Source organism: Rhinatrema bivittatum, chromosome 2 (genome assembly GCF_901001135.1).
Source record: "Rhinatrema bivittatum chromosome 2, aRhiBiv1.1, whole genome shotgun sequence".
Taxonomy (NCBI): Eukaryota; Metazoa; Chordata; class Amphibia; order Gymnophiona; family Rhinatrematidae; genus Rhinatrema; species Rhinatrema bivittatum.
In genome coordinates this window covers 741,641,657-741,655,476 of record NC_042616.1, presented here as the reverse complement: position 1 = coordinate 741,655,476, position 13,820 = coordinate 741,641,657, and the positions used below count along the sequence as shown (strand labels likewise).

Below are 13,820 nucleotides of genomic sequence, written 5' to 3'. Positions count from 1 at the left end.
ATCTCAGAACTTCTCAAAAAGGGGTGTGGACATAGTCTGGGCAAGACATGGGTATATAAGCATTTCAGGATGTTCACCAGAAAATGTGTGTGTAAATACTTATACAATCCAGCACATGGAGGAGTTTAAAGGGCCTGGGGTAACCTGTGGGTGTACAGGTTATTGAACCGGGGGGGGGGGGGGCAGCGGGGGTTGGAGGAACTATTTGTTAACTGGAAGAACTGGGAATGAACTGGTAAAACTGGCAAATGTGACAGTGTGTGCCCTTTTTAAAATCCCCCCACTTATGCTGTAAAAGTGGGATTTGAGTGCATAGGTGCGCACCCACTTAAAATTCTGTGCACTTGTGATACCATGCATGCATATATACAGGTATGTTATAAAATAGACGCATCTCTGGGCACGGGTCAGCAAACCCATGCCAGTTTAAATGTTACCATCTAAGAGTGTTCCCTTCTATTAAGTCTTTTTTTGAGCATGCATACAGTAAAACTAAGTGCTTTAAATGGCATTGTAGCATGCATGTTAATTTTTCTCTGACATATATGCCAAAGCATTTTAGTGCCATTTTTAGTGCATAGTATTCTAAGGATCATTAAACCCAGATTTGGTTATATTGTGATTAATCAGAGGGAGTTTGACAAAAGGGAATATTGACCATTAAATCAGAATTGCACTATGCATATTTTCTGAATTCTTCGCTGTTCTTACTATTTATTTACTTATTTCATTAAGTTTTAGGTCACATATCCTAAGAAGCCTCTTGGTGGCATAAAAATAAAAACATAAACACACATAAGAACATAAAAATCATGCAAAAAATTATCATTCGGTATATTGCATAAACAATCAATATAAATATAGATGGACCCACCTCCATCTAAGTAAGAAGTCACCATGATGGAGATGAAGTGTAGAGTTTCACTAATTTTATTTAGTTATAAAGAAAGAAACAATTTTGAAAATGAATTAAAAACTCATTAGTATTATGTAATTCTTATCTTGGACAGTGAAACTGAAGATACATGGTAATAAATCATTAGTCTTAAGTTCTTTCTGTTTTTCTATCTTCTTTCATTTTTTATTATTTTAATTTTTCATATTTCTATACACAAATCCATTTTTAAATAATGATGATTATTTCAGACTCTGTCTAAGCAAGCATGGATTAGTTACTTTTCTCCAGAAAATGTCTGTGAAATGATATATAAAATGTAGTAATTTTTAACAGACTTATTGCAGGACTCAAACTTTTTAATTCAGTGCAATATTAAAACAATGACTCAAAAATAGCAGTTCTGGAAATCTGCTTTGTGGAAGATATTGCATTGATTTCCCCTGCTGAAGAAATATAACCTACTTTACAATTTCTTTTAGAACCCACTCGCACAGCTTGTGAAAACCCTGGCACACCATGGCATGGATCACAGAACAATACATTTGGATATCAGGTACCTATTTTGCATGTTGATTCCAGTATTTTGCAATATCACATTACATAATAAATTTTCACCTTCAGTACAAATGCTATGATGAACCTCAACAAAATGTGACTCTTTTTTTCATAAAAGAATTACTAGTAATTGTAAGAAGCAAACTGCACATTTTTTTGTAAATGAGGTGAGACTTGGAGGAAGGGAGGTAGGGATTAAGCACATGGTTTGGAATCAGGGTCCATAAATTCTCCCATAGACTACCAGGGAATTTGGGACATGGCTCAGGAAGACTCTTACAGGCCCTTTGAAAGATGGTGGCCCTGGGGTGGAAAGCATCCATCACACATTGCCATGTCCAGGAATATACTGTATATAAAATTATCATGGAATTCACTAAATTTGGGAACTGCAGTTTAGAGAATCTCAAGGTAGTTTATTTGCAGTAAAATGGTGCAATAATGTGCTGTTTTACCACAGCAAAGTAAATAGGCCAATTCTTCAAGTAGGCAAAACTTGGGCTTACATGAGCATTCATCTATGAACCTGTATAAAACCTGTGTGGGAATTTGGGTTCAGACTGAATTATCAGTGCATAAAGAAGATTTAAAAAAACAATTTTACATATCACCAGTTGGTTTGGAGAATATGCTGTTTGCTGTGAAATTCAATATAAGCATGTGTACAAATATTTTTTGACCATTGAATAACTAATCACAGTTTTACTGCTGTAAATAGCTAATTCATATATTAAAAATAAACATTACGAGATACATTTTGCTGTCCTCTTTAAATACTGTCCAAATGGCAGCACAGAAAAAAAGAATTCCCATAACAGCTATATCCCAGATGTCCCTGGCACTTAGTATGTTTTTCGTCTAGAATTATACAGAAGCTTATTCAGAAATTTTGGCCTCTGTGTATCAACATTTCTGCCTTAAAAATATGGGAATTTAAAAATGTTGGTTCAACATGATTATTAAAAAATTCAGTGCATAATTAATCACTATTTTCTTAACTTGGGTCTATTTAATAAATTTGGTTGAATGACAGCCTGGCCATATGCCAGTGCACGATCTACTATGAGGGCATATTATGTACTAAAGGGTGCTGAATTGTGCAAAGGCTACAGCACTTCCTAAGAGGTAGATTTTTAAACACATGCACGGGCGTCCATGGCCATGCGCACATGCATGCCCGATTTTATATCGGCATGCTCATTTGTGCCTGCGAATGCCAACTCTCGCGCACAAGGGGAGGAATTGTGTTAGAAGCATGTGGTGACGCGATTGGGACTTCCCCAGTTCCCTCCCAGTATGTTCCAATAAAGGCGAAGAGTGGGAGGGTTACTTCCTTAATCCACTACCTACCCTGCCTCCCTTTTCCCCTCTCACCCCAACCCCTAAAACCTCTCTATCTAGCTTTTTGTTGTTGTTGTTTTTACACTTACCTGCTCTCCTGAGCAATATTAAGTAGCGTGCACCGGCCAGCTGCTGGCGCATGCTTTACCGGGACAGTGCCTAATGGTGCTATTCCGGCCAGCCCCCGCCCTGCCCAGTCCCTGCCCCCGGCCCTCCCCGTTCTGCCCCTTTTTTTGAAACCTAGTTCTTCTGCGCATACTGGGAAATGCACGCGTGGCTGGGTAGCTTTGAAAATGAGCGTGGCGTGGGCATGGCATGACCACGTGCATATCTCCCAATATTCACACATGGTGGGGTTTTAAAATTTACTTGTAAGGGGTGAAGTTTTAAAACATTTATGCATGTAAAATTAGCATATATGTGTATAAGTAGCTTGTACTCGTGTATATGGCATTTTATAAACTTCAAGAGTACACATAGGGGCAGATTTTCAAAGGGGTACACGCATAAGATACGTGCGTACCCCCCGAAAACTTGCTCCAAGCTCCCCCTGCGTGTGCCGAGCCTATGTTGCATAGGTTGCCGGTATGCACAAAGCCCCGGGACTCGTGTAAGTCCCGGGGCTTTCCTGGGGGGGCGTGTCGGGGGGGCGTGTCGCTGCTGGCGCGTCATCAGGGGCGTTCCGGGGATGGGGCCGCGGCCGTGGTTCTGGCCGAGGGGCGTTCTGGGGGCATGGTCACGGCCTCCGGACCAGCCCCCGGACCAGAACATGGCGCGCTGGCAGCCCGGCACACGCAACTTATGCCTGCCTCGGGCTGGCGTAACTTTTGCAATAAAGGTGTGGGGGGGAATTAGTTAGGGCCGGGGGGGCGGGTTAGTTAGGGGAAGGAAAGGGAAGGTGGGGGGGGCGCCGGAAAGAAAGTTCCCTCTGAGGCCGCTCTGATTTCGGAGCGGCCTCGGAGGGAACGGAGGCAGGCTATGCAGTTCAGCGCGCGCAGGCTGCCAATTTTGCACAGCCTTGCGCATGCCGACCCTGGATTTTAAAAGATACGCATGCAATATGGCCTTATCACATGCATTAGGGCCCTAACACACGCAATAAATCTTTAGAAAATAACCCCCTAAAATGGTAAATAGTGCAAGCAATCCCATTGAATGTACACTATTTGCCATTTTATAGGGTTATTCATCAAAATGTGTTGTGGCATTAATGCATGCGATAATGCATTAACTTGTGAGTTAACACAATAACAAATGTGAAAAGAATCATATTGCATGGCGTGAATGCAGATTTTTTGGGGGTGGGATTTAGTTAAATGAGGGGTAATATCACAATGCATGCAATTACACGGTTTTAATACTGGAAATAGCTATGACTTTTTTTCCTGGCTTTAGGTCATAACATATGTGTGTGTGTGTGTATGTGAGAGAGAGAGAGAGAGAGGGAGAGCGAGACTATTTATAAGGACCTCATAGTAGGGAAGTATTTATATTTCTATCGGAGGGCATCTAATAGGTCGAGGTGAGGTGTTGGTACTGGTTTTGGGTTTAGGGGCCAGTTTCACATATAGAGTGAGTCATCGAACAGTACAGTACACCTTGGGAAGACCTGACATCATTTAGAATGCGGAAAGTCTCACAAAGATGAAATTTTGTACTATCTTATCGCACCGTAGCTTGCTGGTTCCCTGTTATAGGTAGGGTGAGAGAACATAGTTGAAATTTCATCTTTATGACACTTTCCTCACTCCAAATGACATCAAATCTTCGCCAAGGTGTGCTGTGCTGTTCGCACATCTCACTCTACATGCAAAACTGGCCCCCTGGAAGTTGGGATTTTATGTGTGTAAATCAGGAGATTTTCCTACATGCGCGTAGTTTTGAAATTACCAATTTTACCAAGTTCACCTTGTCCATTTGCATGCAATTGAGACCCCCACCCAGTTAGTTTTTCACTTTTAAGATTATTAGTATCACTTGTGCTAGATGTAGAACAGTGTAAATATATGTGAGTAATGTTGCGGTCCTGGCCACTTGGGCGCCTTTGTAGCCCGTTTCCCACCAGTGCCGACTCCGCCCAATTCCTGACATCACACACCGCGGCCTTGATAAGCCGGCCGCGGCCATCCAGCCTTTGCCTTGCAACAGGTTAGCATTCTAGTTTCCTGTTGCATTGCGCCCCGGAGTGACCCGCTTGGCTACGTCGATCCGTTCCTGCTACAGTACCTGCTTGGTTCCTGCCTGCCTGGTTCCAGTACCCGAGTCTTGCTACAGTTCCTGCCTGGTTCCAGTACCCGAGTCCTGCTACAGTTCTTGCCTGGATATTGTAACTGGGTTCGGGTTCCAGAACCCGAACCCAGTTACAATATCACTACTGTCCTAGTCTGGTTCCAGTTACCTGTCCTGATCCACAACCCACCTAAGTCCCAGCGGCCGGGCCCCTATGGGCTCCTCCCGGGGGGGCTCCGGCTTCCAAGAGTGAAGCCACCTAAGTCCCAGTGGTTGGGCTCCTCCCGGGGGAGCACCAGCTTCCAGGGTGAAGAGCACCTCTACGTCCTGCCTGAACATCTGCCTCCCGGCCTGCTGTTCATCAGAGACATTGTCCATCTCTTCCTAGTCTCCAGCAGGTCGGCCCAAGGGTCCACTAAACTGAGACTCCCACAACAAGTAAGTTGTCAAATCTACATGTGTAAATTGCTTATAAAATAGCCATTACAGGGGTAGTGCTAAAGAGCCACACAAGAAGGATACTTAACTTCTCTGCTGGCAAGATCAACATTAAACTCAGTTCCTATTACCTACCAACAACTTCTACTTCTTCACAGACCCTGCTAGCTTATGGTATCAATATGTCCTCAAGCAAAAGGGGCCAAGACTGAGCTGAATTTTACAACTACATCCAGTACTAAACAACCTATACAGGATCCCTCCACTCCTGAAAAATCTAAGGCCAGTAAAGAGAAGCATGCTGGGGATGACACAGTGCTAGCCGAATTGCAGTGAATTCTGGATTTAATGGAACAGCACTTCAAAGCCACTAAAGATATCAAAAGTGACTTGGAGAAGTTAACGGATCAGTTTGCTACACTACAATTCAATGTGGGCAAATGTGAGGATAAACTGGCTGATCTCGATGGACTGCCAACCAAAGTGCATCACCATTCTGCTGCTATAGAAACTTTGCAGAGAGTGATCGAGGATCTGTCTAATTGCAACAGACAGAATATTTGCATTTTGGGCATCCTGGATGGTAGAAGATCTCGTGACACACTTACTATACCTGGATTTTGAATACCCATTAAAGTGGAGCAAGCACACTGAGGCCCATTTCACCCCCTTCTCAAAGCTAAATATCCTCAACTGATAGTTATCAAAGTATTGTGCTAAATTCAGGTCTTAGAAGTCTTTGCAGCCACTCTCCTCAAAGTGCCAGTGATAATGGACGGGCAAAAAATAATTTTTGTCCCTGATCTCTCAAAACCTATTGCGCCATGATGTAAAAGATTTCTGGAATTGCACCCACAGCTCCAATAGCTAGGAGTGAAATTATGCCTTCTTTAACCTGTGCAGACGAGAGTGACCTTTAATAATTCTGCGGTATTGACCACCTTTTTGTTGGCTGAAACAGAATGCATGGACATTACAGGACACTTAATTTTGAATGACAAAGGAATTGTAGGATAATCTGCCTGAGACCTTTTTTCTTCCTTGTATGGTCTTTGCTTTCCCACTTTAGAAATTTGGGCTTAGAAATTGTATGTGAAGCTAAGTTATCCTTAGAACCTGAATTTCTCTTTTGGGAAAACGTTTGCTTGTGGTCCATAAAAACCTTGCTATCAGCGAGCCTTACCCAATCTCTTTTTTTTTGTCTTACATATATCCCATTTAAGCTGTTATTGGCAGGCTTGAGATCCACAAGCCTATGCTGACATTATGAAACTGTAGAAGGTATACTTGAACATATATTATTTGAATGTTGTAAGATCTGTCCCTTTTTCTTCCAGGTGACGGAATTTGTTAAAAAAAAAAAAAATCCTTCATCCACCTATCACCTACCATGTAGTTAGTTTACAATCTTTTGACTCTCATGATGTTCTCACCTTTTTTCAATGTAAACTGTTGGGACATTCTTAGCCTTACAACTGATACTAAGCATCTGACCCTTGTACTTTTGTTGCATGATCTAAAATGGTTCCTACTCATGTACTGTTTTATTTGTTTACTGTTATTCTTTTCAAATATTTCAATAAAAATGATTGAAATGAAAAACATAAAATAAAATAGTAACTTAGAAGAATAAACGTTGGCCCTGCCATGGAACATTCCTGGCCCACCTCTTTTTTACACATGCAAATTTACTCGCAAGCCCTTACTTGTTTGTTACAATTTGTGGCTTGCGGAGCTGTCCCAAAAGCTTTTTCACTTACCATAATGCAACCAGCATTGCTTCAAAGCCTGCATGTCGCCCACCCTTGACCTCAGGCAGGAACATCTCTGGGACCTCTCATGCATGCAATGCCACCATGCTTCCAATAATGTTCTGATGCCAAAACCTTCCTGCTCTTTCAGGGCCCCATATGTGCATGCTCACTGCTCTGCAATACTTAAAAGGCCAACAGCGGGAAAAGCACCATGATGCTCAGTTCTGACATCAGGGGCCTTCTCCTATTTAAAGCATCATGTGCTCCCTGTCTCTGCCTCAACAATGGATTTCTGAGTGCCAAGTAGGGCATGTTGCTCATGTGCTCCTGATTCCGGCATTCCTATGCCTTATACTGCTTTATCTAGCCCAGCCTTGCCTCATCCAGCCTTGTCTTCTCCAGCATTGCCTCGTCCAGCCATGTTTTCTCCAGCCTTGCCTCATATATCCAAGTCTTGTCCTGCCTTGCCTCATCCAACCATGTATTATCCAGACTTGCCTTTTCTAGACTTGTCTTCACCAGCTTTGTCTTCTACAGCCATGCCTCATCCAGTTTTATCTTCTCTACCCTTCCCTCATTCATCTTTGCCTTATCCAGCCTTGCCTCACTCAGTCTTGCCTCATCCAGCCATGTATTATCCAGCCTTGCCTCATCAGCCATGTTGTATCCAGCCTTTCCTTGTCTAGACTTGTCTTCTCCAGCTTTGTCATCTCCAGCCATGCCTCATCCAGCTTTGTATACTTCAGCCTTGCCTCATCCAGCTTTATCTTCATCACCCTTGCCTCATCCAGCTTAGCCTTATCCAGCCTTGCTTCACCCAGTCTTGCCTCATCCAGTCATGTCTTATCCAGCCTTGCCTCATCCAGCCATGTCTTATCCAGCCTTTCCTTGTCTAGACTTGTCTTCTCCAGCTTTGTCTTCTCCAGCCATGCCTCATCCAGCTTTGTCTACTTCAGCCTTGCCTCATCTAGCTTTATCTTCTTCAGCCTTGCCTCATCCATCCTTGCTTTATCCATCCTTGCCTCACCCATCCTTGCCTCGCCCAGCCTTGCCTCATCCAGCCATGTCTTATCCAGCCTTGACTCATCCAGCCATGTCTTATCCAGCCTTAGCTTGTCTAGCCTTCTCCAGCCTTGTCTTCTCCAGCCATGCCTCATCTAGCTTTATCTACTTCACCCTTGCCTCATCCATCTTTGCCTTATCCAGCCTTGCCTCACTCAGTCCTGCCTCATCCAGCCATATCTTATCCAGCTTTGCCTCATCAGCCATGTCTTATCCAGCCTTTCCTTGTCTAGACTTGTCTTCTCCAGCTTTGTCTTCTCCAGCCATGCCTCATCCAGCTTTGTCTACTTCAGCCTAGCCGCATCCATCTTTGCTTTATTCAGACTTGCCTTGCCCAGCCTTGTCTCGCCCAGCCTTTCCTCATCCAGCCATGTCTTATGCAGCCTTGACTCATCCAGCCATGTCTTATCCAGCCTTATCTTGTCTAGCCTTATCTTCTCCAGCCTTGACTTCTCCAGCTTTGTCTTCTCCAGCCATGCCTCATCTAGCTTTATCTACTTCAACTTTGCCTCATCTAGCTATATCTTCCTCAGCCTTGCCTCATCCATCCTTGTCTTATCAAGCCTTGCATTCTCCAGCCTTGTCTCATCCAGCCCCATCCCCCTTCTCCTTGTCTTATCTGGTACCTCCATGTGTCTCTGTCCATTCTGGCCTGCTCTCCTGGTGCTGACCTCTTGCTTTTGACCTGAATATGCTTGCCTAATGTTTGGACCAGACTTCTTGCTTGGACCTGACCACACTTGCTCATTGACTGCTCTGACCCTTGGTATGTCTCCATGTATTTAGCTTGCTGCCTGTCCTCCTGACCCCGCATGCCCTTGGACTCTTGATCTTTCCACCACCCTAGGGAACTTACTAATTCCTGCTGGCCACCAGAACCCATGGGCTTAACCTGCATGGAGGTGACTGGTGTATGTGAAGCTCCAGACTGTCCCACTGCAGGATGCATTCACCAGCTGCCAGCATAGGCCTCACGGGTTCACCTACAAGGCTGCATTAATTACACCGCAGCACAGTGGGCTCACTCCCATGCAAATCATTACATTACATTTTTATGTTTCATGATTATAAAATAGCATATACATGTGTTATTCACATTCATATATGCTGATTTTGTTTACATATGCTTAGGTTTACCACCAACCCCCCCCCCCCCCCTATTAATTTCATGACTGAAAGGTTTCACAAATGTCTAAAATTGATGTTTATTTACATCATTAATTCAGGTAAAGACCTGCAATAAGTTAAATCGTTGACTCATTCTGAGTTTCAATATGCTGTTCTGCTTCTTTTCAGTTCTTTTTTAGAGCATCTTTGCATTTTGACCAATTTCTACAGTATATAAAATGAATTATTTTGTTAGGATGGATATTCCATCTATGTGTAGGTGTTATGCTCCTGCCCGCAAGAAGCGTGGGCAGGCTCTTACCTTCTCACAGACAGCCAGTCGGGCTGCTGATGCTTTTTCCCTGAATCAGCTGGGGCTCCCCGCAGCTGTTCCCATGCGGCCGGCTTCTCTGTTCCTGCCTTCCCCCAACGTGCTGCTGCGATCCCAGGCCCTTCAGTCAGCAGGCCGTCTCTGCTGGTGCCTGCTACAGCCCGGGTCCTTGCCTGGCTGGGAAGCCGTCCCTGCCCGTGCCTGCAGCCTGCTACAGCTCTCTACTCTGCCTGCAGTCTTACCTCTCCTCCTGGGGCTGTCTTCACGGCATGGAGCCGTTCCTGCAGTCAGCCCTTCTCCTGCTTCAGTCCTTACAGCTCTCTGTTCTCTCTGCCGGTGCCTGCAGCCAGCCTTACCTCTCTCTGCTTCTTCCTGCTTCTGTCCTTGCAGCTGGGAGCTGCTCCACTGACCTGCCTTCACCCAGCTCCAGCCCAGGGCTGCTCCACTGCTTACTTGGCCTTCCACGTGGCTGAGGACGCCACCAGCTTCTAGCTCTTCTCTCCAGCTCCCTAGGGCGCGGGCGCGCGTCTCTCTGCTCCTCTTCAAGGGCCAGCCAGGTGTGGCCCCCTGCTGAACCCTCCCTGGGTGTTGTCCACCTCAGCCCTACTAAAGGGCTCAGCTTTCAGTCTGTCTTTGCCTTCACAAGGAGTTGGTCACTCCTGAGATCCTTCGCTCCAGGAAGTCGTCCGTGTTCCAGCACTTCTGCAAGGTCCTGTGTTTCTTGTTACCTGTCGGAGCTCCTCGTCCAGTCCTGATGTCTGCTTGCCGTTCCAGTCCCAAGGTCTGTCTTTTGATCCAGTACTTGTGTTCCAGTCCTGATGTTCCTGCTGTTTCAGATGTCCATGTTCCAGCCCTGAGGTGTATCTCCTGTTCCAGTATCCGTGTTCCAGTCCTGTTGTTCCTGCTGTTCCAGATGTCCTTGTTCCAGCACTGAGGTCTGTCTTAATCCTTGTTCCTGATCCTGATGCTTTAACCTGCCTTGAAGCTGCCAGGAGTGCAGCGTATCCTTGCCTTGAAGCTGCCATGAGTGCAGCAACCTGCTCTTCCCTGTGCTCTCCCGCTCACAGGGTGGTCCGCGACTCAGTCCCGCGGGTGGTCTGAGTAGGGCGCCCTGAGGGACAGTGCCCATGTCTTCCTTCAGCCCTCATTCCTGACTCCACCTCTATGCATCCAGTACCTCGTCCTGAGTCCACATCTGTGCCTAAGTCCACGACTATGCATCCTGCACCTCGTTCCTGAGTCCACGTCTATGCCTGAGTCTACGTCGTTCCTGTGTCTCGTCTGAATCCATGTTCCAGTCTTCACTGCCCTGGCCTCCATCTGGCCTGCCGCTTCGTGCCGTACCCTGCGGCAGGTCCGAAAGGGCTGGGAACGGTCGGAGGACTGTTCACAAGACCAACATTGCGTTGTTGGATCTTCCGAAGCATGCAGGTCCAGAGGAGGGCCTGTCTGCCAGTCTTCACTCCAGCTTGCTTCCGTCCAGCCCATGCTCGGGCATGTCACGCCTCCCGCGGCACCTCTTCAGAGCCCTCTGGGGTCGAGCCGTGGCCCAAGGACACACATCACCCAGGAGTGGGATTGCTCTCCTAGCGCTCCACAACAGTAGGTCCAGAGGTAATCAGCATATTTCCTATAGACTCAAAATGGAAGAAACTCTTAGTACATCTATCCTAAAGTTTTACAACAAATTAGTTTTTCAGGATATCTGTTTATGATGAAGTGTGTGATGCTATGATTGAAGATATTGACTGAATGAAGAGATTGACTAAGTGATACACTCTATCAGTTCATTGTTGAATCACATTATCATAGCAAAATGAAATAGCATTGTATGATTGCTTTTATAGACATACTGACAGGGACAGATGAACAGATTGAATGCCTCTGGATAGTGATTGTAAATTGACCATGTCTATTGTATACTGTGTTTTGTTCTCAGTTATTTTCCAGTTGAAAAAATTCCTAGAATATTATATATTTTGTTAGCTTAGTAGCCAACTTGTTCAGTATATACCTACTTGAAGATATTTTTAGTGTTAGTGATTCTGTGGAACTTATTGGCTTGTGAATACACAACCTCAAAAATTAGATTGAGTATAGAATTCCTTTTTTCCAAAAGTACAAAATAGTTGTTTAAATAATATAAAACTTTGTTATATAAATTTCCAGAGATTAATTTGCCTTTCATAAGGGTAAAAGTAATTCACCTGTGTAAGTCAGCCATTTATGGGTAATTATCCTCTCTCTGTAAGAATTCAGATTATCAAAAAGACATTGAAACTAAAATGGTGTATTGTATGACTGCAGCTTTGATTCTTTTATTGAATTTTACGTATTTTTTATAGCTTGCATTTAAAACGTCGCCTGTCCAGGATCTAAATGAAATTCCATAGCATACAACAATTATAAGCAGTCAGGTTAATCATTTATTAATGTATTATAGTAACAATTTGGTCATTTCATAAACATTATTAAGTACAGAATTTTATTGCTAAAGCTACCCCAAGATGAGAGGCACCATCTTGTGTGTCAAAAAGAATGGAGTGTTCCCACCTCCCCTGATTTGTGGGTCAATACTTTTGGTGTTATTGTTATCATAGGTTAAGCAGGCTCCATACAAACTTTAGAAGCTGGAAATGAACAGAACTATCTCCTTATTTCAAACTTTTGTTGGTACTCTTAGTAAAGGAAAAGAGACCCCCATCTAAGTTGTAGGAGCTGGAAATGGCCAGACCTTTCCCTGACTTTTATTTTGTTTGTTCATTTCAGCTGTGAATGGGTTACTAATCACAGGCCATGGAAACACATGAGTGGATTAACACCACCATCATGAATGAACTGGAACAAAATTGAATTTAAAAAGTTCAAAGTACATGATAAAATCAGCTTACATTATAATATACTGTATGTCTGAATAATTCCTTGAATTTTCCATTGGCTCCATCAATGACCCTTCCCTTGTCAGATTCTCCCCACTTCCTAAAGCGTTGGCCTTGCCCTAATATAACCTATTTGATTCCCTAATGAATCATTATTTTAAAGAAGTCACACATTGGAAAGGTGAACTGATCAGGCCTTCTCAAGCTATGCAATCTACAGAAAGTATCTCATGGGATAAGATAAAATCACCTAGGTTAGAAATTAATTTTGAAAGCTACATATTCAATTTTATATTGTATTTTCTCAGTTGTCTAATATTCTCTGCCCTGGACCTGACCAACCCTGAGATAATGTAGGACCAGGCAATCCTCAGACTGGGAAAAAATACCTCTGCAGTCTGGGCAAAATTCCAGTGCATCTTCTACACAAAGTTGTACTTCGGATAGAGACAAATCATTGCCACCCAGATTTAATATGAGTGCACCTGGGGATGCAAAACATCACCTCCTATACACCAAAGAAGACATCAGCTGGTCCTACAATAATTCATGACTTTCTAACTAGTGGAGGCATATCCTTTCATTGGCCAAATCAAGGTTTTCCTGGATGCTGTAGCATAAGGACTCTTGCATGTCCAAAACAAGAAGGGATTGCTGTATATTCACACAGTCTAAGGATTACTGCAAAGAGAAATATATTATAAGGATTAGAAATTACAAGTGTTCAATCAAGGGAGAACATCCTTTCTTTATTGGTGACAATACCACTGACCCACTGCCACAATCTTCCTGAGATAGACCTAAGATTGATGCTATCTCCATTGCTCCTATTCGAAATGAGTGAATTCCAAATTGTTGGTAGTCTAGCCCAACCATTGCTAAGTTCTTTTTGATCACCTTATTTGATTCTTTTTATGTATTCTTCCCCCCCACCCACCCCCCTAGACAATGGGGATATTATTCTTTTCATCTCATACTTTATTTCATTTGGTTACTATTCATACTAACACACATGTTCTTATACTCATTTCCACTCTAAAGTTATGTCTCTTATGATTCTCTCCTACTCCTATCCAGAAGTCCAGCTTCAAATGGGGTAGAACAGGCAAATGGATTTAATGAGCAGCGGGGAGTAGGAATGAACATTCTTTGAAACAAATGTGGAATCTGAACCAAAAGAGTCCATTTTCAGTTTGGCTCATTTAGGGCCGGATTTTCAAAAGGCC

The 13,820-nt window shown here is 43.8% G+C and overlaps 1 protein-coding gene across 1 annotated transcript in view; it reads left to right on the top strand.

The window, feature by feature from the left end:
• Positions 1–13,820, top strand: part of CSMD3 (CUB and Sushi multiple domains 3) — a 3,551,396-nt gene that overhangs the window by 3,380,405 nt on the left and 157,171 nt on the right. Inside the window, 1 exon segment of the mRNA XM_029591914.1 lies at positions 1,378–1,451. Coding sequence (XP_029447774.1) covers positions 1,378–1,451 — 74 coding nt within the window.